Source organism: Saccharomycopsis crataegensis, assembly GCF_037102585.1.
Source record: "Saccharomycopsis crataegensis DNA, jcf7180000000098, whole genome shotgun sequence".
NCBI lineage: Eukaryota > Fungi > Ascomycota > Saccharomycetes > Ascoideales > Saccharomycopsidaceae > Saccharomycopsis > Saccharomycopsis crataegensis.
Window position 1 is genome coordinate 556,237 of NW_027043838.1, and position 23,575 is coordinate 579,811.

Here is a 23,575-nt window from a genome sequence, read left to right on the forward strand (position 1 = left end):
CCCAAAAACAACAATAATGAACTCCTTGTGCCTATCACTTCGATAATAGGATATCCATCCAAATCATGGAGAAATTATTTAGCTTATTCATCTCCCATGGGCACATAACCACAACACCCCCTGCTATCTCCAGCATACACCCTCTAAAATTTTTTTCTTTTTTTTTCATACCCACAAATTTTTGGGGAATTGGAGATAACAGGCATCCTGAATTGGTAATGAGTGTGTTCCACGACCTTTTATTACTCATCATATAAACCACTCGATTTTCTTTTTTGAACAAATCGTCAGATAAGAAAAAAAAAAGTGGGAGGAAAAAAAAACAATTCCATTTTTACTGTCACTGGATAATTGCCCATTTCATAATAATTTGCAATTTGTTCCGTGATTAGACTTTCTTTTTGTTAATTTGTGTATGACTTTGTTATTGTTCAAAAGTTACAACACTCTTGCTACAATTACCAAGTCTTTTGCATTACAAAGTACTATTAGTAATCGCTATTTACAATCTGAAGTCCTAAAAGGATTGCTGCTGCCAAAGAACACAAGGTTACCTGTGAATCCAAGATTTTTTGCCACTATGAGTTCTGAAAAACCTTCTACTAGTGAGTTGGCCTCCAAATGGAATGCTACTACTGTCAGAAACACTTTCCTTAAGTATTTTGAAGATAAGCTTCAACATAACTTTGTGAAATCTTCTCCTGTGGTGCCATTCGATGACCCAACTTTACTTTTTGCCAACGCTGGGATGAATCAATACAAGCCAATCTTTTTGGGTACCGTCGACCCATCATCTTCTTTCTACACTTTGAAAAGAGCCGTTAATTCTCAAAAATGTATCAGAGCCGGTGGTAAGCATAACGATTTAGAAGATGTTGGTAAGGACTCTTACCATCACACTTTCTTTGAAATGTTGGGTAACTGGTCCTTTGGTGACTACTTCAAAGATGATGCTGTTCCATATGCCTGGAACTTGTTGACTAAAGTTTACGGGTTGGATCCAGACCGTCTTTACGTGACTTACTTTGGTGGTGACGAAAAATTGGGATTGGCTCCAGATTTAGAAGCCAAGAAAGTGTGGGAAAAGGTCGGAGTGAAGGAAGATCATATTTTGCCAGGTAACACCCAGGACAACTTCTGGGAAATGGGTGACCAAGGTCCATGTGGTCCATGTTCTGAAATTCACTACGATAGAATTGGTGGCCGTAACGCTGCCAGCTTGGTTAACATGGATGATCCGGATGTGTTGGAAATTTGGAACATTGTGTTTATTCAATTCAACAGAGTCTCTGCTACTGAATTGCGTCCATTACCAGCCAAACATATTGACACCGGTATGGGTTTTGAAAGATTGGTCAGTGTTCTTCAAGATGTTAGATCCAATTACGATACCGATGTTTTCATCCCATTATTTGAAAAAATCCAAGAATTAACCGGGGTCAGATCCTACGCCGGGAAATTTGCTGAAGAAGACAAGGATGGTATTGACACTGCTTACCGTGTGTTGGCTGACCATGTTCGTACTTTGGCCTTTGCTATTTCTGACGGTGGTGTTCCAAACAACGAAGGTAGAGGTTATGTCTTGAGACGTATTCTTAGAAGAGGTGCTCGTTACGCCAGAAAATACATGGGTTACCCAATTGGTGAAAAGCCATTCTTCAGTTTGTTGTTCCCAACCTTGATGGAACAAATGAACGAAATTTTCCCAGAATTGAAGAAAAATGAAAAGACCATTATTGAAATCTTGAACGATGAAGAACTTTCATTCGCTAAAACTTTGGACCGTGGTGAAAAGTTGTTTGAAACTTACGCTACTGCTGCTTTGAAAACCGAATCTAAGACTTTGAATGGTAAGGACGTTTGGAGACTTTATGATACTTATGGTTTCCCAGTTGATTTGACCCAATTGATGGCTGAAGAAGCTGGCTTGAAAATCGATGAAACTGGTTTCGAAAAGGCCAAGAAAGAATCTTATGAAGCTTCTAAGGCTGGTGGTGCTGGTAACAAGAAAGAAATGATCAAGTTAGATGTCTATGCCATCGACAAACTTCATAAAGAGGCTGATGTTGCCAAGACTAATGACTCTTTCAAGTACACCACCAACGGAGTTGATGCTAAAGTATTAGCTATTTACAACGGTTCTGAATTTTTGGACTCTGCTGCTGACGAAGGTATGGAATTGGGTGTTGTTTTGGATAAGACTTCATTCTATGCGGAATCTGGTGGTCAAGAATACGATACTGGTGTGATCAGTTCCCCAGAATTCGAATTTGAAGTTTCTAATGTCCAGCTTTATGGTGGTTATGTTTTGCACACTGGTAAGCTCGTTAAAGGTTCTATCAAGCTTGAAGCTCCAGCCACTGCCACTTTTGACGATTCAAGAAGATTGCCAATCAAGAACAACCACACCGGTACTCACGTTCTTAACTATGGTCTTAGAGAAGTTCTCGGAGATGGTATCGACCAAAAGGGTTCTCTTGTTACCCCAGAAAAATTGAGATTTGATTTCTCTCACAATAAAGGTTTGACTTTGGACGAAATTGCTAAAGTTGAAAAGATTGTCAATGCATACATTGAAGCCGATAATGTGGTGTATTATAAGGATGTTCAATTGGACTTGGCTCAAAAAATCTCTGGTTTAAGAGCTGTTTTCGGTGAAACTTATCCTAACCCAGTTCGTGTTGTTTCCATTGGGGTTCCAGTTGATGAATTGCTTGCCAATCCAGAAAACCCTGAATGGAGCAAATACTCTGTGGAATTCTGTGGGGGTACCCATGTCAACAGCACCAAGGTGATCAAGCAAATGGTGGTGATTGAAGAAAGTGGTATTGCCAAGGGTATTCGTCGTATGGTTGTGGTTTCTGGTGAAAAGGCTTTTGAAGTCCAAAAGATTGCTGGTAAATACGAGGAAGAATTGTCCGATTTGGAAAAAATGTCATTTGGTGCTGCCAAGGAAAAGAAGATCAAGGAATTGGGAGTGGAAATCAAGAAGCTTTCAATTTCCATGTTGGATAAGGAATCTTTGAAGACCAAATTTGCCAAGATTGACAAAGCTTACAAGGATGAATTGAAGAAGATCCAAAAGGAGCAATCTAAGAAGGTTCTTGATGAAGTTAAGGCTCATTTTGCCGCTCCAGAGAATGCTTACTTTGTCAAATACCTTGATTTATCCGCGAATGCCAAATTGATCAATGAATGTATTACATTTATCAAGAAGTCACACAAGGACAAATCACTTTATTTGATTCTTGGTGACAAGTCCGAAGGTAAATTGGCCCACGGTTGTTATATTTCTAACGAAGCCATTGCTAAAGGTGTCGTTGCTACTGAAGCTGCTGGAGTTGTCAGCAAGTACATTGGTGGTAAAGCTGGTGGTAAAGGCAACACCTGTCAAGGTATGGGTACTGAATTTGGGCACATTGATGAAGCTGTTGAAGAACTTTCCAAATTGTTCAGTGAAAAGTTGTGAGGTTAGTATATATATACCTCCACGGGATTAATTTTGCTGGTGCTTAATTTCTCGTTTTGTTTGATTCCTACAGTCTAGTTCTTCGCACTGATATGCTTGTACAATATTGCAATTTCTATTTTTTTTTTTTATGTTGGTGCTTTAGAACACCTTTTATAACGCAATTGTTTTTGTAACTATTATACTGAGTGATTGCCGAATTATATTTATATTTATATTGAGATATTTGCATTTAAATTGTTAGTTATATGTTTGTTATATGTATGTGGTTTTTTTTTTTTTTTGTATCTAGATGAGTCAGTAACATGTGTATCATTATCTATGATTTATATACATATCATTAGGTTGTTTCCTGGTAAATAGGAATTCACTCAACTCTCAAAAATGATACCATTCACCGACTGGTTCCCATTTGTTGGAAAATATCATTATTCTGCTTCTGACTGTTTCCAGGCCCATCCCTCCAGATTTTATTCCAGGAGAAGAGCCGGTTAAATTAGAGAGTGCTCATTGTATCCTTTGATCTACTATACTGGAAATTGCTAAGATAGTACACCACATAATTTTAAATGCACCCCAAGGCGCCCCATTACCACCAAGCTTCTTTTTTCCACCACCTCAAGAAGCATCTATGCTATTCTCTATTATTGGCTCATGATTGGGGTTAACTATATAAATATAATTAGAAATAATGATGTGTCAAAATAAATGACAATATCACGTGATTTTATGGTTATGGAAATGCAAATACGGGAAGCAAGAAGACCCTGTTTCACAACATATCTACCTGTCAGGGGTCGAGATATACAAGGCTGTTTTTATCGATGTGTGATGCAATATAATACATAGCATAGTATAAGTTAATACCCAGTGATTTCACTAGAAAATAAATGGTATCATAAAGAAGATAAAAAAAGAATTCGTTATGGGCACGCACGAGGCTTCATTCATAGAATGGATTCCCAACATGTGTTAGTGCCATCCCTCGCCTTCCCCCCCTGAAATTCTTAACAATTATACATATATCATCAGGCTTTTGTAGAAGTATGACATATATAGCATGTCAGAACCATATGGTTGAAGATAAAGAGGCACTGCCACCTCTGTTCGGAGTCACGCCCGGGGCACATGACCGCCAAAAGAAAGGACAGGATAGCCCCCCCCTCCCCTCAATCTATCAATCAATGAAATGAGATAACTATTCGGGGATAAAGTCGATCATCATCATCAAATTGCCCACCATTGGCGCAGAAGTGAGGTTGCGTTGCTTGCCAAGCGTAGGCGGTTGCAAAAACTACTGGAAGCGATGGCCCTCTTGGTTGCCGTGGGCTGTGCTGCAACGACAGGCCCAGAGATTTGGGAGAGGAAAAGAAAAACAAAAAAAAAAAAAAGAGGCGGAGCAGACACACCTCGATTGTTTAGCGGCCGGTGGTCAGAAAAACTGTAAAGTTCCCAGTAAACCACAGGATACAGTAATTCCTGCTACATCCATAGAACACATATCGCTGTTATTCTTGCCACCACTACCACGTAACTATACCAACCATACCTCCACTTATCATAGATGTGGTTGTCTTCTCGCTCCGTATACACCGCTGCACCACCACCACCACCGTCATCATCCTAGGGTTCTTTCATTTTGCAAGTGTGCCTCTTGCCCAGCACCGTGCACTGCCATACATACCATCACAGCTTTGCCTCTTTCCACTAACAACAACAACCAGATCTTGCTACTTTTTACCTTTTTTTTTTTTTTTTTTATTTCTTTTTTTCTTAAAGGGTTCTTTATCAATAAATTCATATCCATTATTCTGGCTGATCTTTTTAGTGGAATTTTTTTTTTTCAAAGGGTTCTTTTATCAGTATATATATGTCACATATCCACATCGTCTGCTAACAATCATAACATTTCACCAAATTCTTCAACAAATTATATCCAAAAACATATCCCTTACAGGATGCCTACTAGAGCAAATACCAGGTTGTCAACTATATTAACTGGAACAAGACGTCATTTATCAACCGGTTTCAACTACACCATCGACCAACTAAACTTCCATGACCCCAAATCTTTGAACAAATTTAACGACTTAGTCTCCAACAACCCATCCAACAACAACAATGACCAACCATCAGACAATGAAATCCAAGTGGAAAATATCGGCCTCACCAATCCTGTTCTGACAAAAGACCAACTCCAATCCTTTTATCACCAACTCAAAACCGACCCTGTGTCAGGATTGTCATCAGAGGACTTCTCTGATAAAGACCTTTTACACAACCGGACAAGGCATTTTGGCAAAAATGTTCTCCCTTTCACCCCGCCAAAGCCCTTATACAAACTCATTTACGAAGCAATGCAAGACAAAGTGTTGATCGTGCTTAGTGTTGCCGCCATCGTGTCTTTGGCGCTTGGCCTTTATGAAACTTTTGGCCAGGACGACGAATTCGATGACGAAGGCAAGAAAAAACCAAAAGTCGAATGGGTTGAAGGGGTGGCCATCATTGTCGCAATTTTTATTGTTGTTATTGTTGGTTCGGTCAACGACTATCAAAAGGAACGTCAATTTGCTAAATTAAACGCTAAAAAAGAGGACAAGAAAGTGGTGGCCATACGAGATCACAAGGAAACCGTGGTTTCGGTCTACGACTTGGTGGTTGGCGATGTTATCAGAGTGGAAACCGGTGATATTGTGCCCACCGACGGGATCATGATATCTGGTGAATGCGAGTGTGATGAGTCCGCCCTCACTGGGGAAACCAATACCATTAAGAAATACCCAATCGCCTCGGCCCTCGAGCTATACCAAGAATCCAACCCAAAGAATGTCTCCTCCATCGATTTAGCCACCAATTCCTCTCTTCAAGACCCGTTCTTCATTTCTGGCTCCAAAGTGTTGTCCGGGGTTGGCCACTGCCTCGTTACTGCGGTAGGTCCAAACTCCATCCATGGGAGAACCATGGCGTCACTTAAAACTGAACCAGAAGTCACCCCACTTCAAGCCCGTCTTGATGGCCTTGCTAACGGGATTTCCAAGTACGGTTTGATTGCTGCAGTCATTCTCTTTATCGTGCTTTTCATTCGGTTCTGTGCCTTGCTTCCTTCGCCACATAAGTACTCCCATCTTCCTGGGGCCCAAAAGGGTGAGAAATTCTTGGATATTTTGATTGTCTCGATCACCATTGTCGTGGTGGCGGTTCCTGAAGGGTTGCCATTGGCGGTCACTTTGGCATTGGCGTTTGCCACCACCAGAATGGCTAAAGATATGAATTTGGTTAGAGTGTTGAAAAGTTGTGAAACTATGGGTGGCGCTACCGCAATCTGCAGTGATAAAACCGGGACTTTAACTGAAAACAGAATGAGAGTTATCAGAGGGTTTTTCGGCTTTAAAAATGATGATGGTTCATCCAATAATGCTTTAGAATTTAACAATACTGGGTTGAACGATAATCACGAACAAGATGATTCATTGGTGGTCATGGATGACATCAACGGAAAAGTTGGTAATGAGTCGGTTCACAACTTCATGGTTAACAGTGTTTTGAACTCTACCGCTTTTATTAATGAGGAAACAGAAGATCCGGAAACCGAAGCATTGAGAGAAAATGAGTGCTCCAAAAGCTTTTTTGGCAAGAAAAAGCCTACTATTCCAAAAAGGGCTCCTGAGCCATACGTTGGATCAAAAACCGAAGTTGCCCTTTTAATTCTTTGCAGCCAACTTTTTGGTATGGGTACTGCTGAAGAATCTGGTAATGTCGCAGAATTGAGAAAACAAACTGGTTTGCTCGGAGTTGAAAAAGTTGTCGGGTTTATACCATTTGAAAGTAGAAGAAAGTGGTCAGGGGTAGTTGTGAAAAACCAATCTAAATCTTCTACTGAATCTGCCTACGCTAAGTACACCTCCCAATCAAGATACACTTTATTTATCAAAGGTGCTGCTGAAATTCTTTCCAAGCAATCCTCTCATATATCTAACTCTCAAGGTGGAAAGACTGCACTTTCCTCAGAAACTAGGGAATTTGTGGACCAAAAAATTAATACTTATGCTAAGGGGGCATTGAGATCTATTGTGCTTTGTCATTTGGAATTGGACGTCGATGAAGATTATTTGAAAAAACTTGGATTGTGGGGCACTAAGGGTGGTGAAGCGATTGATAACTTTTTTGAAAGTTTGAACTCTGCCAATGCTCCTGATTTGAAAAGCACTCCAGGCTTAGTCATTGACAGCATCGTGGGGATCCAAGATCCTTTGCGTGAAGGTGTTTCCGAAGCAGTGGTCGCCTGTCAAGATGCTGGAGTTTGCGTTAGAATGGTTACTGGTGATAACTTGATTACCGGTAAATCGATTGCCCTTGGTTGTGGTATTATTCGCCCTGCTGAATTGGACAATGCCGATGTTTGTATGGAAGGTCCAGTGTTTAGAAAACTTTCCCAGTCACAAATGAGAAAGGTTATTCCTGGTTTAAGGGTTTTGGCCAGATCATCTCCTGAAGATAAGAGAATTCTTGTGAGGGAATTGAAAGCTATGGGTGAAGTGGTGGCTGTCACAGGTGACGGTACTAACGATGCTCCTGCATTGAAGTTGGCTAACGTCGGGTTCTCTATGGGTATCAGTGGTACTGATGTTGCCCGTGAAGCTTCTGATATCATTTTGATGACTGATAACTTCAGTGCTATTGTTCAAGCCATTAAATGGGGTAGATGTGTTTCTGTTTCGATCAAAAAATTCATTCAATTCCAATTGACTGTTAATGTGACTGCTGTTGTGTTGACTTTTGTATCCGCGGTTGCCAGTTCTGATGGTAAGAGTGTTTTGACTGCAGTTCAATTATTATGGGTTAATTTGATTATGGATACCTTGGCTGCTTTGGCATTAGCAACTGATAAACCTGATAAAGATATTTTGAAATCCAGACCAAATGGGACCAAGACACCGTTAATCAGTGTTGCGATGTGGAAGATGATTATGGGTCAATCCATGATGCAATTGGTGATTACTTTTGTGTTGAATTTTGCTGGCAAACAAATCTTTTTTGGGGACCAAAAAATAAATGGTCATCAGAAAACTCAATTGTCAGCAATGACCTTCAATGCTTTTGTGTGGTTGCAAATTTTCTGCATGTTTGTGTCGCGTAAACTTGATGAAGGTGATGGCATTACTACCGTGAGAGGACGCTTCACTATGAGAAATTTGAACTTCTTTGCTCACTTGTTCCGTAATTGGTACTTTATCTCAATCATGCTTATAATTATGGGATTCCAGATTTTGATTATGTTTGTTGGTGGTGCTGCGTTTAGTGTTGCGCACCAAACTGGTGCAATGTGGGGTACGGCGATCATTTGTGGGTTGTTGAGTTTCCCATGTGGTATATTGATTAGACTCATACCTGATGAATGGGTACTCAAATGTTTCCCAACCAAGGCATTCCAATGGTTGGTTTATATTGCGAGCTTTGGCTTTATCAGAAAATCAAAGTCTAGACCAGGAAATGAAAGAGGAGTGGTTTCTGAAGATGAGGCAGACACCGAACATGAAGCGATTAATGAATCAGTTGGTGCTAGCATAGATAAAGGCAAGGATGGAATCAGTGGTACCAGTAGTGGCCATGAGGATTCGACAACACTAGACGAAAATAGTGGGTCAGAAAGAGCAAATTGATATATTGTTCTCTTTTTTTGATTTTTAATTTTTTTTTTCTTCAATTCGCTATTAGTACGTTCTGATATATCCATCCAAGGAACTCTATGCTAGACCAATCTTTTGGTTTTTTAATTCAATTTGTTAATTTTCGATTCACTGTCTCTTCACTGTGTGATCTATCTTTTATCTGGAGGGAAAGAAGAAGCTCTCCAAAAAATTTTTCTTATTTAATATTTTTTTTTTTTTTTCGCTTTTGTTTAGTTAAGTTAGATTTCTTCTTCGTTATCGTGCTCTTTTTTAATATCAATCATTCTCATGCTTTCTAAAGAGAAAAATTACAATATCATTATTTTTGTAGTAGTGACTGGGGTGGTGGTTATTATTCCATTTATGGGTGGAGGGCAGGCAGATTGTGCATGTTGGAAGTTACCCCATGTGAACTTAAAGTGGGTGGTTAGTGCAACAGTAAGTATGAGAACCCTCGGAAGATTACGGTATTTGCTTAATTCCCTTCACCAGTGTTGTAAAAACAAAAACAAAAACAAAAACAAAACAAGAACTGTAGGATTTACAAGACACATTTTGGTGGAGCAAGTAGTTGAAATTACATAGTCGAACTGAGACAACATTTCCCATTCACTAATGGGGTATAATGTCGTTGGATGTTACACTAGTTTCTTGCTGCTGTGGACCCTCACCACCCAGAGTTGATTATTACCACCCTCCATGGCATTGTGATATATGAGCGAAAACAAAAATGCGGTGATTCCATTGGACTTATTATGCGGCTGCTCATCCTTCCACCCACGTGAGCTACCGCATTTAAGTCCGGCGTTAACTACCCAAATCCGAATATCCTATAAATTAATAATCTATTGTGGATATATAACTAACCATCGATCAGATTATATTTCCTCTTCTTCTTTTTTCTCTGTACATATATATTCATCTCAACGGTTATCACAACATGCCTGAAGTTATCGCCCATAGGGGATTTAAACGATTATATCCGGAAAATACCTTGCTCGCCTTCACGCAAGCCAGGAACGCCGGTGCCACCACCATCGAATTGGACTTGCAATTGACCAAGGACAACCAGATTGTCATTTGTCATGATTCCACCACCGACAGGGTCTTTGATAAATCTGTCAATATCCATAATTCCACATTTGCCGAGGTGATGCAATTAAGAACTTTGAAAGAACCGCACGAGTCGATGCCAAGTTTGGCCAATCTTTTGAACTGGATACAAAAACCAGAGAATCATGGGTTGAAATTAATGTTTGACATTAAACGGTTCAATCGTATGGAGATCTTGAGTATTTTACAACAACAATTACTCGACACTGAGCCACAGGGTTGTCAGACCGATGATGAGAAGTTGAAGTTTTGGGGATCGAAGTTGATCATTGGGTTGTGGAATTTGCCACAATATTCGTACACGGTGGACCATCACTTGTTTGAAAATTTTGAAAAGGCGATTATTACATTTAGTATTGGAGAAGCCCTCAAGATTTTAAAAGTTAGCGATCAGCAAGATCCAAAAGACCAACTCAAAGGGATTTCACTATTGCATGTTGCAACTTGGGATAAAGGCTTATTTAAGAATATTGGATCGATGGGATTATACCAAAAGAACCACGCTGCTGTTTCGCCGTTGAAGTATTTCTTTTTGAACTACGTGGTGCCTCAAAAAGTCAAGTTTTATGTGTGGACCGTCAACAACAGTGCCGATATGGATTGGTGTTTGAATTTCCCGTTCATCGCGGGAATCATTGGTGATAACCCCGATATCCTTGCGGAAAAAGTCAAGGTGTTATCCGATGTGGCCCCTGAACCAGTGGATGATGATCAAAGACGGTTGGAATATTTCAAATCTAAGCTTGCGATGTTGTACAAGTTAAGACCGTGGTTCTTTACAAAATTGGCGATTAGACGGATGCTATTTCTTAGGTTGTATAAACTTTGCTTGTTTATCTTCTCGTGGAAACTCCAAGAAGTCAACGTTTTGTGGAGATGGAATGTTGGCAAACTTCTTTTTGATTTCAATAAAGCGGTTGGGTTGGTATAAACCACAGTAGAAAATAATACACAAACAAATGAATAAATTAAGTATTGTTATTTCATCGTAGTTTATTTTAAATATCAGGGGTAAAATGTATGTATGTCCCACACCCCCACGAAATTGCAAATTGGGGAAAAACGGAAAGCGGTGTGTCATTTCTTTAGCAAAACCTTCTTCATATTTAAATACCTTTTATTGAGATCGATCATTCAGAATATAAATCCACCATGAGCGACGATATTTTTTTCGCTCATGAGACCATCAACAGAGTGTCATTTCTTCGTGAAGATGCGGAATTCATTATCCAAGCCATCAATTTCGAAAACACCAACATTTTGTTCTTGAAAGATAATTACCCACTAGTCGAGCCTTTGGAAGAAAAGGCACCATCTCCAGTACCTCAACTCTTGAAGTTCAAAGCCGGCGCTGATAAGACAATCCATGAATACTTGATCAAATGGAGTTTGTTGAACAAAGACCAATCGTATGACTTACGATTTTTCCCAAACATCGTATTTTTAGGATTGATGGAGCCAGAAAATGACAGTGATAAAGCAATGGAATACAAAGATGGGAAATATTCTGGGATCCCGTGTTTTATGATCGATGTATCTGAGCTGACTACGAAATTCGCTCCTACATTTGTTGAGAAAAATGGCGACGATTACAAATTAGACCTTTTCAAAGTTTTGCAACAAACTTCGTACAAATTCGATATTCTTAATAATAGAAGCCAGATCTTGCAAATGAAGAATCACGAATCATCGTTGTTGGCGTATGGTAAAATGTTTCTTGACTGGTTAGGTAAGCAGAATTTCTGCCCGCAATGTGCTTCACCAATCATCAAGATCCAAGCAGGCACTAAATTGAAATGTACTTCGAAATTGATCAGTTCTACTACCGATGAGAAAACCGGGAAAGTGAAAAACATTTATGAATGTGGGTCGAAAAATCTTTCTGTTTCGAATATTCAATTTCCAAGAACCGATCCGGTGTGCATCATCGCGGTGGTCAATTTACAACATAACAAGATCTTGCTTGGTAATGGGTTAAGATTCCCTAACCCTAAATTCTACACTTGCATTGCCGGGTTCATGGAACCAGGAGAATCGATCGAAACTTGTTGCTCAAGGGAAATATGGGAAGAGACCGGAGTCCACTGCTCCAAGGTGATGGTCTTACACTCCCAACCTTGGCCATTCCCGGCTAACTTGATGATTGGATGTATAGGGGTGGTGGAATTCAATGGGAAGAATGAATTAGTGGATTTGGGTAATGATCCAGAGTTGAGGGACGCTAAATGGTTTGATTTTGAGGAAGTTAAGGAGGCTTTGGCCAAACAAGAATCGGGTGGGGTGGATAACAATTATCCGTTGGTGTTGCCTCCAAAGAATGCGATTTCCCACGTTTTGATAGACACGGTGGTCAATAAGAGGTTCACCAAGTTGTGATACGATGACATTGCAAACATTTGCGTAATATTATATGGGTATATTAGAAGTACGATATTAGTATGGTATAAATATCAATATAAATAGAGAATAAATATAGTACAACATAACATAATCGGATGTCCGATAAGTGCCCGTAGCAGGATCGTCCTGCCATGTGACTGTCACCTGATTAAACATGATTTTTTTTTTTTTTTTTTTTTTCTGGCAAAAATTCCACGGTGGAATTTTTTAATTTGTGATCTGACAACAAAAAGACAAGTCGTCATTGAACTCACCCCAGATCACTTGGCTATTTTCCTAGACCACAAGAAGAGCATAGACACACCCTTCTATCCACCGGTTCTTTTTTTACCCATCTATTTCCTTCAATTCACCCGCTCATCCTTGCCATTATAAAGGAGTTTATTTACAAATATATATATACATTGAGCCCCCCTTTTTTTTCTCCGTTTCTGATTTCCTGTTCACTTCGCCAACAAAAGAACAGACGCGTTTCTTTCCACTCCAACCATCATTAATCAAAAGTAATCAATCTCTTGATATATCATTATGGCCATCTTAACCTCTTCTATCGTCAACAATGGTCCAGTGTCCATTCTTGCGTACTGTCTCTCGTCCATTTTGATGACCTGCACTAACAAGTATGTGGTCTCTGGTAATCCTGACTTCAACTTGAACTTCTTGTTGTTGACCGTCCAAGCTTCCGTGTGTATTCTTACCCTTGTTATTTTGAAATCTTTGGGTGTCGCCAAGTACAGACCGGTCACCAAAGAAGAAGCCAAGTACTGGTCTCCAATTTCCATCTTGTTGGTTGTTATGCTTTACACCTCTTTCAAAGCCTTGCAATACTTGGCCATCCCAGTTTACACCATCTTCAAGAACTTGACAATTATTTTGATTGCTTATGGTGAAGTGTTATGGTTTGGTGGTAAAGTCACCAACATGGCCTTGTCCTCTTTTATGTTGATGGTTGCCTCTTCGTTAGTTGCTGCTATGGGTGATGACAAGAAATCCTCATCTGGCTCAGAAGAAATGACCGTTTTCGGCCTTAACCTCGGTTACTTCTGGATGTTCTTGAACTGTTTTGCCTCTGCTGCGTTTGTTTTATACATGAGAGTTAGAATCAAGAAGACCAACTTCAAGGATTTCGACACCATGTTCTACAACAACTTGTTGTCTATTCCAATTGCCTTGATCGCTACTTTTGTCTTGGAAGACTGGTCCCCAGCTAACATTGCCAGAAACTTCCCACCACAAACTGCCAACTTGGTGATATTCTTGATGGTGTTCTCCGGTGCCGCTTCTGTTGGTATTTCTTATTGTTCCGGTTGGTGTATCAGAGTCACTTCTTCCACCACTTACTCCATGGTTGGTGCTTTGAACAAGTTGCCAATCGCCTTGTCTGGGTTGATTTTCTTTGATGCCTCTGTCAACTTCATGTCAGTTATCTCCATCTTCATTGGTTTTGCTGCTGGTTTAGTGTACGCTGTTGCCAAGAAGAAGCAAAAGGAAGAAGAATCTCACCAAGCCTTGCCAACTACTAACAAAAATTAAGAGGCTTTAACAATAGCTATTATCCTCCCCACAACCACCACCACCACCACTACCATTTCCTCCTCCCCCTTGCCAAATTTACTCGGCGATTTCTCTGCTAGTTTTCTTTTATTTTCTTTCTATTTTTTTTTTCTGACTCTTCGGAAATTGCTACCTTTTAATTTGTTACCATTTTGGATGATCTAGAATCGTCCAATGATTCAAAGGTTTGAATTTATGTATTTTAGTGGGCCTCACAATTTTTTTTGATCAAAATATACACTGTTTATATTATGTCTCGCCGGTTGCGCTTTGATGATGTATTTGTTGATTGAGGTGATTTTTTCACGCACCTCATCTATGACTCCGAGGGTAAAAAAAAAAAAACCACAAAAATTTTCGTTGTTATTCCACTTCATTAGAGATATTTACTGATATATTATTTCAAAGGTTTTCTCCCTTTTGTTGTTAATCCACTCGAATCTATTATTCGCTGTTTTTTTTTGTTGACAAAGAAGAAGAAAGTCTGTTTAGTCACTCGCACAGATCTGAGTCAATATCTTTCAATAATGTTGAGAGTTTCGAGAACCTTGAACAAGCCAGCCTTGAGTTCGAGGTTGCAAGCCGTGGCCACCAGAGCCCTTCGCCAAGGGTTTGCCACTAACAGACCTAACCTTCAAGCAGAAATCTTGTCTGGTAAAGAATTGGCTAAGAAAATAAAGGTCCAAGCCGCTAATGAAGTCACCAAGATCCAGGCCGTCAACCCAAGTTTCCAACCAAACTTGGCCATTATCCAAGTCGGTGATAAGCCTGATTCCTCAACCTACGTTAGAATGAAGTTGAAGGCCGCTAAAGAATCGAAGATTAACTCATCTTTGATCAAGTTGCCTGGTGACATTTCTGAAAACGATTTGCTTTTCAAAATCAACCAATTGAACAATGATATCAACGTCCACGGGATTTTGGTCCAATTACCATTACCAAAACACCTTGACGAAGCCCGTATCACTAACTCTGTCAGCGACTCCAAGGATGTTGATGGTTTCAATAGATACAACGTCGGAGAATTGTACAAAAGAGCCGGCTCTCCTACTTTTATCCCATGCACCCCAAATGGTATTATTGAATTATTGAAAGCCAGCAACTTGGATTTGAAGGGTAAATCCGCAGTGGTCATTGGAAGATCTGACATTGTTGGTACCCCAGTGTTCTCATTGTTGAACAGAATGAACGCTACCGTCACCCTTTGTCATTCTAAAACCAAGAACGTCGAAGACATTATCTCTCGTTCAGACGTCGTCATTGCTGCCTTGGGAAAACCTAATTTCGTCAAAGGTGAATGGTTGAAACCAGGAGCTATTGTTATTGACGTTGGTATCAACTATATCCCTGATGCCACTAAAAAATCCGGTCAAAAATTGGTTGGTGATGTCGATTTCGAAAGCGCTAAACACGTTGCTAAATTAATCACCCCAGTTCCTGGTGGGGTTGGCCCAATGACCGTGGCCATGTTGATCTCCAACGTTTTGAAAGGTGCCAAAGCCCAAGAAATGAACAAATTCCACCCAGTCACTTCGAGCAAGTTACCTTTGCATTTGATCAAACCAGTCCCTTCAGATATCGATATCTCCAGAGCCCAACATCCTAGAAACATCACCAATGTCGCTCGTGATTTAGGAATCAAGGAATCCGAATTCGAGCAATACGGTGCTTACAAGGGAAAAGTTTCTCTCGACGTTTACAAGAGATTGGCAGACCAGCGTGTAGATGGTCACTACATTCTTGTCGCTGGTATTACCCCAACTCCTTTGGGTGAAGGTAAATCCACCACTACCATTGGTCTTGTCCAAGCGTTGGGTGCTCATTTGAATAAACCAACTATTGCCAATGTCAGACAACCTTCCATGGGTCCAACTTTCGGGGTCAAGGGTGGCGCTGCCGGAGGTGGTTATTCTCAAGTTATTCCTATGGATGAATTCAACATGCATTTGACCGGTGATATCCATGCTATCGGTGCCGCTAATAACTTATTGGCTGCTGCTATCGATACCAGAATTTTCCATGAAATGACCCAAAAGAGCGATAAGACCTTCTATAACAGATTGGTCCCAAAGAAGAAGGGTGGCAGAAGCTTCACTAAGTCAATGTTGTTGAGATTGAAGAAATTGGGTATTAACAAGACCAACCCTGATGACTTGACTGCAGAAGAAATCTCCAAGTTTGCCAGATTGAACATCAATCCAGATACCGTTTCCATCAAGAGAGTTGTCGATGTCAATGATAGATTTGTTAGAGAAGTCACCATTGGTCAAGCCGCCACTGAAAAGAATTTCAACAGAAAGACTGGGTTCGACATTACCGTCGCTTCAGAATTAATGGCTATCTTGGCTTTATCTAATGACTTAAAAGATTTGAGATCTAGAGTCGGTAGAATTGTCGTGGCCATGAACACTAACAATGAGCCAATCACCTGTGATGATATTGGTTGTGGGGGTGCCATTACCGCATTACTTAAAGACGCCATCAAGCCAACCTTGATGCAAACTTTGGAAGGTCAACCAGTCTTGGTCCACGCCGGTCCATTCGCCAACATCTCCATTGGAGCTTCTTCGGTAATTGCTGATAAATTGGCATTGAAGTTGTTGGGTACTCCAAAACACATGGATGTCGTCAAGAAAGAATTGGGCTCTTTGTTGCCAGAAGGTACCGACCCTAACGAATCCTACAATAAATACATTCCAGAAAAGGGTTACGTTGTCACTGAAGCCGGTTTCGATTTCACCATGGGTGGTGAGCGTTTCTTCAACATCAAGTGTAGATCTTCCGGTTTGAAACCTAATGTTGTGGTCATTGTCGCCACCACCAGAGCCTTGAAGTTGCACGGTGGTGGACCAGATGTTAAACCAGGTCAAACATTGCCAATGGAATATCAAACCCAAAACTTGGATTTGGTGGCTAAAGGATGTGAAAACTTGGCTAAACAAATCAGTAATGCTAAGTCTTTCGGAAGTCCAGTTGTCGTTGCTATTAACCAGTTCAATACCGATACTCCAGAAGAAATTGCGGTTATTAAGCAAAAGGCTCTTGAAGCTGGTGCCGCTGATGCCGTCGAATCAAACCATTGGGAAGAAGGTGGAAAAGGTGCTATTAAGTTGGCTGAGTCTGTTGTTAAGATTGCTGATAGTGTGGAAACTGCTCATGAAAAGGTTAACTTCTTATACGATGCTTCCAACCCATCGATTGCTGAAAAATTGGAAACCATTTCCAAGGAAATGTACGGTGCTGATGGTATTGAATTGTCCGAATTGGCTAAAGAACAAATCAAATCGTTCGAATCTAACAACTTGAACAAATTGCCAATCTGTATTGCCAAGACCCAGTATTCTTTGTCGCATGACCCAGCCTTGAAGGGTGTCCCATCTGGTTTCAAGATTCCAATCAGAGAAATCAAGGCTAGTGTTGGTGCTGGTTACTTGTACGCGTTGGCCGGTAAGATCATGACTATTCCAGGGTTGCCAACTCATTCTGGTTTCATGAATGTCGAAGTGGATGAAGAAACTGGTGAAATTGATGGGTTATTTTAAGACCATTTTTTTAAGATAGAATTATTTATCGACTATATTCCTGAACTTGTTTTTTTTTTTTTTTTTTCTTCTCTCGCCTCTGATTTTGTTATTATCTCGTTATTATTTCATTTATAGATAATAGATCATTAGTGATCAATGTTATTTCCACATTGACACTTGCATTTATGTTTGAAAAGTATTATTATTGTGTAGTTCTCCTAAACGTAATGCCAAAATACAAGTGCTTCACTGTAGGAAGTTGATCAGTTGTATGAATGCGGTTTCTGATCAGCCCCATACTCTCCCTCTCCTGAAGGACTGATAGTTTTCTTTTGCGGTGAGTTTTTTCAACCTCGAGGATTATTTTCTTGTGTAATTATTTCGTTTAATAGACTATTGTCTTTGTCAGGTGGCGGAACCATTTGATAAGCATAAACAGTAGGTCTACGCGGTACCGTTATTGTGGTACATACTATGTTGATTCATAGTAAATAATTGCAATTGCCATTATTAATGGGGGTGCTGATTTTCTGGGAATGATTACTTCCGTTAATTATGTAGTAACTATCATAGTTCTCAAGTAATGACTCGTTTTCTGAATTTCATTTTACAAAAATAGAAAAACCCATATCATGTATCGCCAGTATGTACATTATACAAGACTCAACACCATCACCACAAGTTTATGACGTTATTATTTACATCAATCAATGATGCCGTCAGGATCTTGAGTTGGTATCGATGCTCATCATCATAATAGCATTTGAATTGCAATCTATACTTCTCATCCAAGTTATTACCAACTAGACCTACCGACCCAACAATTACAATATTTGAGTACTTGTTTTTTCGGTACGCAAAGTCATTTTCATCGTCCACCAGGATCAATTCATCAGTGGGACTTTCCATCCCTGATTTCGCGAGATCGAAAAGCGAATTAACAAATCCAAAGATCCTGGTATTTCGCAAATCCATTCGTTTATACACGTCCTTCCATTCATACGTCAACCCCAATACCGTCTTATTAAGAGTCTCGTCAATTTTGATCTCTAAAAAACTCACTTTCAATATTTGAGCATCAACACATCGTTTTAACCACAGTTTTTTCTCGTGGTGGTGGTGCTCCTTCCCAATTACCCCCGTGGTGTCATCTCCTGCATCGTCATTATAGAACAATTGTAATGTGAATTGGTTCTTGCTAAATTTGAATTCTTCCAAGTTTATTGGAAGTTTAAAATTATCCTGGATATACTGGTTTCTTGTCAATTCTTCAATCAAGTAATAGTCAATCAAGCTTTCCAACAACCCCAAATCAACGGTCTTGGTCTTGGTGCGATTATTTCGATCCACCAAGATCACAAGATCATTCAAACTGCTGGCTCTATCATCTTTAGCGTTATTGGCATTTTTCCCATTGAGCATCTGATGGTTAATGACGTAAGAATTCTGCGATAAAAACTCGATTTTCAATGGGATCAGTACCGTTTCTCCGAGGTATAAAACTTTATAATAAACGTACCCTGATATCGATACCAACCCTGATGCTAACAATATTCCAAGATTACGTAATGCGTGGGACTTCTTTCTTCCAAAATGGATTTCGGGATTACCGATACTTCTATTTGGATATTTCAGTTGGATGCTTTGAAGAACCGCCCTCTTGAGCGCATCATCTGTCAAACCTCGCTTCCCTAGAGTGGTTAGACAAATCATTGCCTGTCGTCTGGGACATAACAAAGAGGATTTCGCAATTGAAATCCCGGGGAATCGTTTAAATTTGCATTTCCACAACCACATATTTTTCTCAATTTTCTTTTAACTAACTATGTTAATTGGTGGAGCCCTCTATCAGTAAAACCGAAATGATATGTGAAAGATGTATTTTAGGGGAAGCAAAGCAAAACCAATGGGATGGGTCATGCATATCATGTGACGTTTTTGTTTTTTTTAACAAAGACACTTACAACATGACGGAGCTTTTTGCAAGTGGATTTACACCATAATTAGATAAAATACTCTATTCATTTTTAAAATAATAATTATAATTATAATAATAATAATAATTAAATAAATCATACTCATGCTTTCACTTGACCAAGCTCGTAGAAATCCTGTCTACAATCGCACGCCTTTTTTCTCACATCTCGCTTCTTATCATCCAATGGAACAACCATATTCTTGAGAACAACTTCTTTGAAAGGCACCAACTTTATCAAATCAATATATTGGCACAACTTCAACAAGCACCCCAATGATTTCTCTCTAACTTCTGGAGAATTATACTTCATGAATACTTTGTCAATCTTCAAAGATTCAGCATTTTCATCCAAATCCTTTTTGAAATAATTGGCAGATTTGAAACAATTAATCAACGTCGGAATCAACGAGGATAAGTAATTTCCAATTAGTTTGACGGTCCTTTCAGTGATTAGAGAGTCCAAAGTGGTCAATGCCGCCCCTCTGACTTGGGAGCTATTCAACTTAATGGATTCAATGAGCAATGGGAAAAGATCCTCCAACTGCATCAAAATGATATCCGTGCTCATGTGGTTCGACACTAAACTTAAAGTGGTCAAATAAAATGCTTTTTTCAATATCGTCGAATTTTCATCATCGCCATCCGAATAAACCTTGGTGTTTGTTTGGAAACTAGAAATCAAGCTTGGGATCAAGATTTCAAAAAGTTTTTGTTTGTACAATGGCTTCAAGTTGATATTATGATTGACGCCATCTTTCTTCAATAATTTCCGTTTCATCCCGCTGTCTACTTGTCTAGTATAGTCGACTTTGAAAATTATCTCCTCTGTAACAAGAATATCAAAACTTTTGCAAATTTTATCACTAAGCGCTTTTGCTTCAGGAGACTTTGCAGCATCGTCAATCAATCCAAGCAAAAATTGTGCCGCATCAGCGGATAATCGGTGGTTCTTTAGTATCAAAGCCTTGGCAATCCACACAAAAATCTCAAGATCATTCACAGTTTCATTAAAATTATTAGTAATATGGCTCTTGATATTGCCAGTCAATTTCAGATATAACTCCATCGTAGAATCATCCTCAGAGCTACCCGACCATTTGTTTACAACCATGAATAGTAATTGTAAATATCCTAGCCTTTGGTATACGTCTCCTTCTTTGAGATTAAGTAATTCTATGGTTTTGTCGGTGAAGTCGTTCACAGATATTTGAGTGCTCCAAGTGGTGGATTTAAAGTCGATGCCAGCAATCAGTTTCACAAAGAGGTGAACCATTTTGGACTGATAATTAAATATATTCTCTGGCATTATCACTTCAAAAAGATCGGTCGCCTTGCTTTCCACAAACAATCCAATAAAGGTGTCAAGGATTTCTTGATGCATCAGTATCTCCGATCTCAAAACAATCAAGAACAAGATTCTTGAGCTCAACTCCACAAGGCTGTCATTGTAGAAAACATCTTTGGAATCGATGGAGAAACATAGGGTCAATAACAATGGAATGTATTTTTTCAAGAAATTGTTACTAGTTTTAAAGTCTGGGTGCGATTTCAAAAACTTGAATAATGAATTGTACAATACATTAAGAATCAACAAAGCATATTTCAAGCATTTGTCGTTGTAATCCGCCGCTTTGTTATCATTTTTTTTGCAATTGTCAATCACAATATTCAATTTGGAAAGAAGTCTGATTGAAAGAACTTCTAACAAATTAGAGTTTTTGCAGGATAAGTCGCTCAAGATTGACAATATTTTTTCCGAATTTTTAAAATCAGGAGCCTCCACAATCTCATCTGCTAACAAACTCAAAAACTGTGAAAAGAACTCTCCAGATATTAAAACGTTATTCATTTCCGTAATAGTAGCTAAAACACTAAGACACAGTTTATAAATTTTATTAAACTGACTTTCTTTCTCTTCATTATTTCCTTCTAAACTGACATACTCTATCAAAATATCAGAAATGTAATTCAAAATCATTCTAACTTCTGAAATGTTCAAGAAGCCTTTTAGTTCTAAAAGTAATCTCAAGTTTCTCAACGCCTGGATCTTCAAATCGGCGAACAGCCCAGAAGACGATACTAATGATCTTGATAAAATAATGATAATTTCATCTTTATGAGCCATCATAGCATTAGTCTCTAGGTCTAACGGCCTTGTGTTTGCAGAATTTGTAAAAGAACCATAGAGGTTAAGATAAGAGTGCAAAAAGAATGAAATTTCCTCAATTATCACCTTCTGTTCTTCAACATTAGCTGCTTGTAATTTATTTGATTTCATCAAAATTGGGCCGATGTTCTTTATAATATAATTGAAAGAATAATCATTTGCTTGTGCAATTACTGATAATAGCAAATATGACTGTTTCACTAGCTTGCTTTTTGGATCATTTATATTACTCAACAAATCCTCGATCAACTTCTCAAGATACAATTGTAGAAACTCATCTTTTTCAGCAAATTTGGTTGCCAATTGTTTGAAAAGTAATAGTGTCGAGCTAGTGACCTTCACGCTCTCTTTTTTTTCTTTTTCATCATTTGTCAACATTTCTAAATTTTCCTCAAGTTTATTTTCTCTCAAATCATCAATTTTTCTAATTACCGAATAATAAGGGATATTATCATTATGAAGGATTTCAAACTTTAGGGCATCCCATATTTCAATCCAATGAACATTCACCACTTCAGCATTAAATTTTCCAATGGCATCTTTTAACGTATCTAAAACATCTTGTTTGACACTCATGGAAGTTGAGGTCAATTTCTCAAATAAGTTTGGTAATAGATCCTCAATTGTCAGATCATTTGCAGTCAATGTATTTCTAAGAGCACTTTTCAAATCATTAGTAGTGATTTTATATGGATCATTCTTTGGAGGTTTGAAGGCGATAGGGAAGTAACAAAAACTATTATCGAACAAGTCCTCTTTAAAGGAATCAATATTATTGAACTGTTTTAAAATAATTTCATTGAGATGGAAAGACAACATCAAGTTTCTTGGATCTTTTTCCCCCGTGGCAATATTCAAGAAGCTCTTGATGTATGCGTCGTTGAGTTTTGAATCACTGGTGACCGCCACGAAGTTGCGAGGTTGTCTGATTATATTGTCAAGAATTTGGAAAGTAAGATACCTGACATGAGCGTTGAAGTTTTTGGCATTATAGCTTTCTGTAAACTCTTTGATTATCACCTCAGATATCTCGTTGATTTCAAAACGATCCATTAGTATCAATGAATTTAATCCTGTCAATATTTGCTTGAATGCTAAGATATCATCAAATTTCGTCATGAAAAACTTGATCAAATGGCCTATTTCTACTGATGAGAGCTTACCCAAAGGCAAGCGCTCCAAAACTTTCGAAAGACAACCCAAGGCTTTTGCTCGAGATGCACCGTCCTCATTTTTTAAATCGTTGCCCAATGATTGTATCAATTCGACTAACTTGGCATCATTATTTGTAATCTTCTTCACAATTTCATTCAATGGTTCATCTGAATCTGAAGTATCGTCAACATGGGTAAAATAATCAGACACCAAAGCAGTGAAAGGTTTCCCATCAATGTCGCTCATCTTGATGGTAAATTGATTTTATTTCTTTTACTCCTATCTTTTGCAAAATGAATGATGAGCTGAATAACGTTCTCGCTTCTCCGAATGCATTAAAAAAATATCGAGCACACTCCGACTTACTCGGTGTTCGGGTGTAATAGTGTTCGGGTGTACTTAATCTACAACGTACTACGAGTGAAGCTCTCTTTAGTCAAATTTAGATAAGAAATATATATTCATCAAAGAGAACAAGAAGAAAAGAGCCCCTTAAATGGACAAAAAAGAGAAAAGTACGATGGAAACAAAGATAAAAAATAAATA

At 38.9% G+C, this 23,575-nt stretch overlaps 8 protein-coding genes across 8 annotated transcripts; 6 read left to right on the plus strand and 2 right to left on the minus strand. All coding sequences in view use genetic code 12, as the record gives it.

The window, feature by feature from the left end:
• Positions 1-415: 415 nt before the first annotated feature.
• ALA1 (alanine--tRNA ligase) lies at positions 416-3,469 on the plus strand (the record flags this gene model as incomplete). Its single annotated transcript, XM_064999500.1, has 1 exon — positions 416-3,469. One exon carries the CDS (start codon positions 416-418, stop codon positions 3,467-3,469), a length of 3,054 nt encoding a protein of 1,017 aa, XP_064855572.1.
• A 1,958-nt stretch (positions 3,470-5,427) lies between these two features.
• PMC1 (calcium-transporting ATPase PMC1) lies at positions 5,428-9,129 on the plus strand (the record flags this gene model as incomplete). Its single annotated transcript, XM_064999501.1, has 1 exon — positions 5,428-9,129. The coding sequence occupies one exon, from the start codon at positions 5,428-5,430 to the stop codon at positions 9,127-9,129; it is 3,702 nt and encodes a 1,233-aa protein (XP_064855573.1).
• Positions 9,130-10,078: 949 nt separating this feature from the next.
• PGC1 (phosphatidylglycerol phospholipase) lies at positions 10,079-11,182 on the plus strand (the record flags this gene model as incomplete). Its single annotated transcript, XM_064999502.1, has 1 exon — positions 10,079-11,182. One exon carries the CDS (start codon positions 10,079-10,081, stop codon positions 11,180-11,182), a length of 1,104 nt encoding a protein of 367 aa, XP_064855574.1.
• Positions 11,183-11,403: 221 nt separating this feature from the next.
• DASC09_059190 (NAD(+) diphosphatase) lies at positions 11,404-12,627 on the plus strand (the record flags this gene model as incomplete). Its single annotated transcript, XM_064999503.1, has 1 exon — positions 11,404-12,627. The coding sequence occupies one exon, from the start codon at positions 11,404-11,406 to the stop codon at positions 12,625-12,627; it is 1,224 nt and encodes a 407-aa protein (XP_064855575.1).
• A 552-nt stretch (positions 12,628-13,179) lies between these two features.
• Positions 13,180-14,184, plus strand: VRG4 (GDP-mannose transporter; the record flags this gene model as incomplete). Its single annotated transcript, XM_064999504.1, has 1 exon — positions 13,180-14,184. The coding sequence occupies one exon, from the start codon at positions 13,180-13,182 to the stop codon at positions 14,182-14,184; it is 1,005 nt and encodes a 334-aa protein (XP_064855576.1).
• Positions 14,185-14,732: 548 nt separating this feature from the next.
• On the plus strand, positions 14,733-17,747 carry DASC09_059210 (C-1-tetrahydrofolate synthase; the record flags this gene model as incomplete). The annotated part of the gene is made up of 1 exon (XM_064999505.1): positions 14,733-17,747. One exon carries the CDS (start codon positions 14,733-14,735, stop codon positions 17,745-17,747), a length of 3,015 nt encoding a protein of 1,004 aa, XP_064855577.1.
• Positions 17,748-18,401: 654 nt separating this feature from the next.
• On the minus strand, positions 18,402-19,526 carry DASC09_059220 (uncharacterized protein; the record flags this gene model as incomplete). The annotated part of the gene is made up of 1 exon (XM_064999506.1): positions 18,402-19,526. One exon carries the CDS (start codon positions 19,524-19,526, stop codon positions 18,402-18,404), a length of 1,125 nt encoding a protein of 374 aa, XP_064855578.1.
• Positions 19,527-19,807: 281 nt separating this feature from the next.
• On the minus strand, positions 19,808-23,275 carry MET18 (Met18p; the record flags this gene model as incomplete). The annotated part of the gene is made up of 1 exon (XM_064999507.1): positions 19,808-23,275. The coding sequence occupies one exon, from the start codon at positions 23,273-23,275 to the stop codon at positions 19,808-19,810; it is 3,468 nt and encodes a 1,155-aa protein (XP_064855579.1).
• Positions 23,276-23,575: the final 300 nt, after the last annotated feature.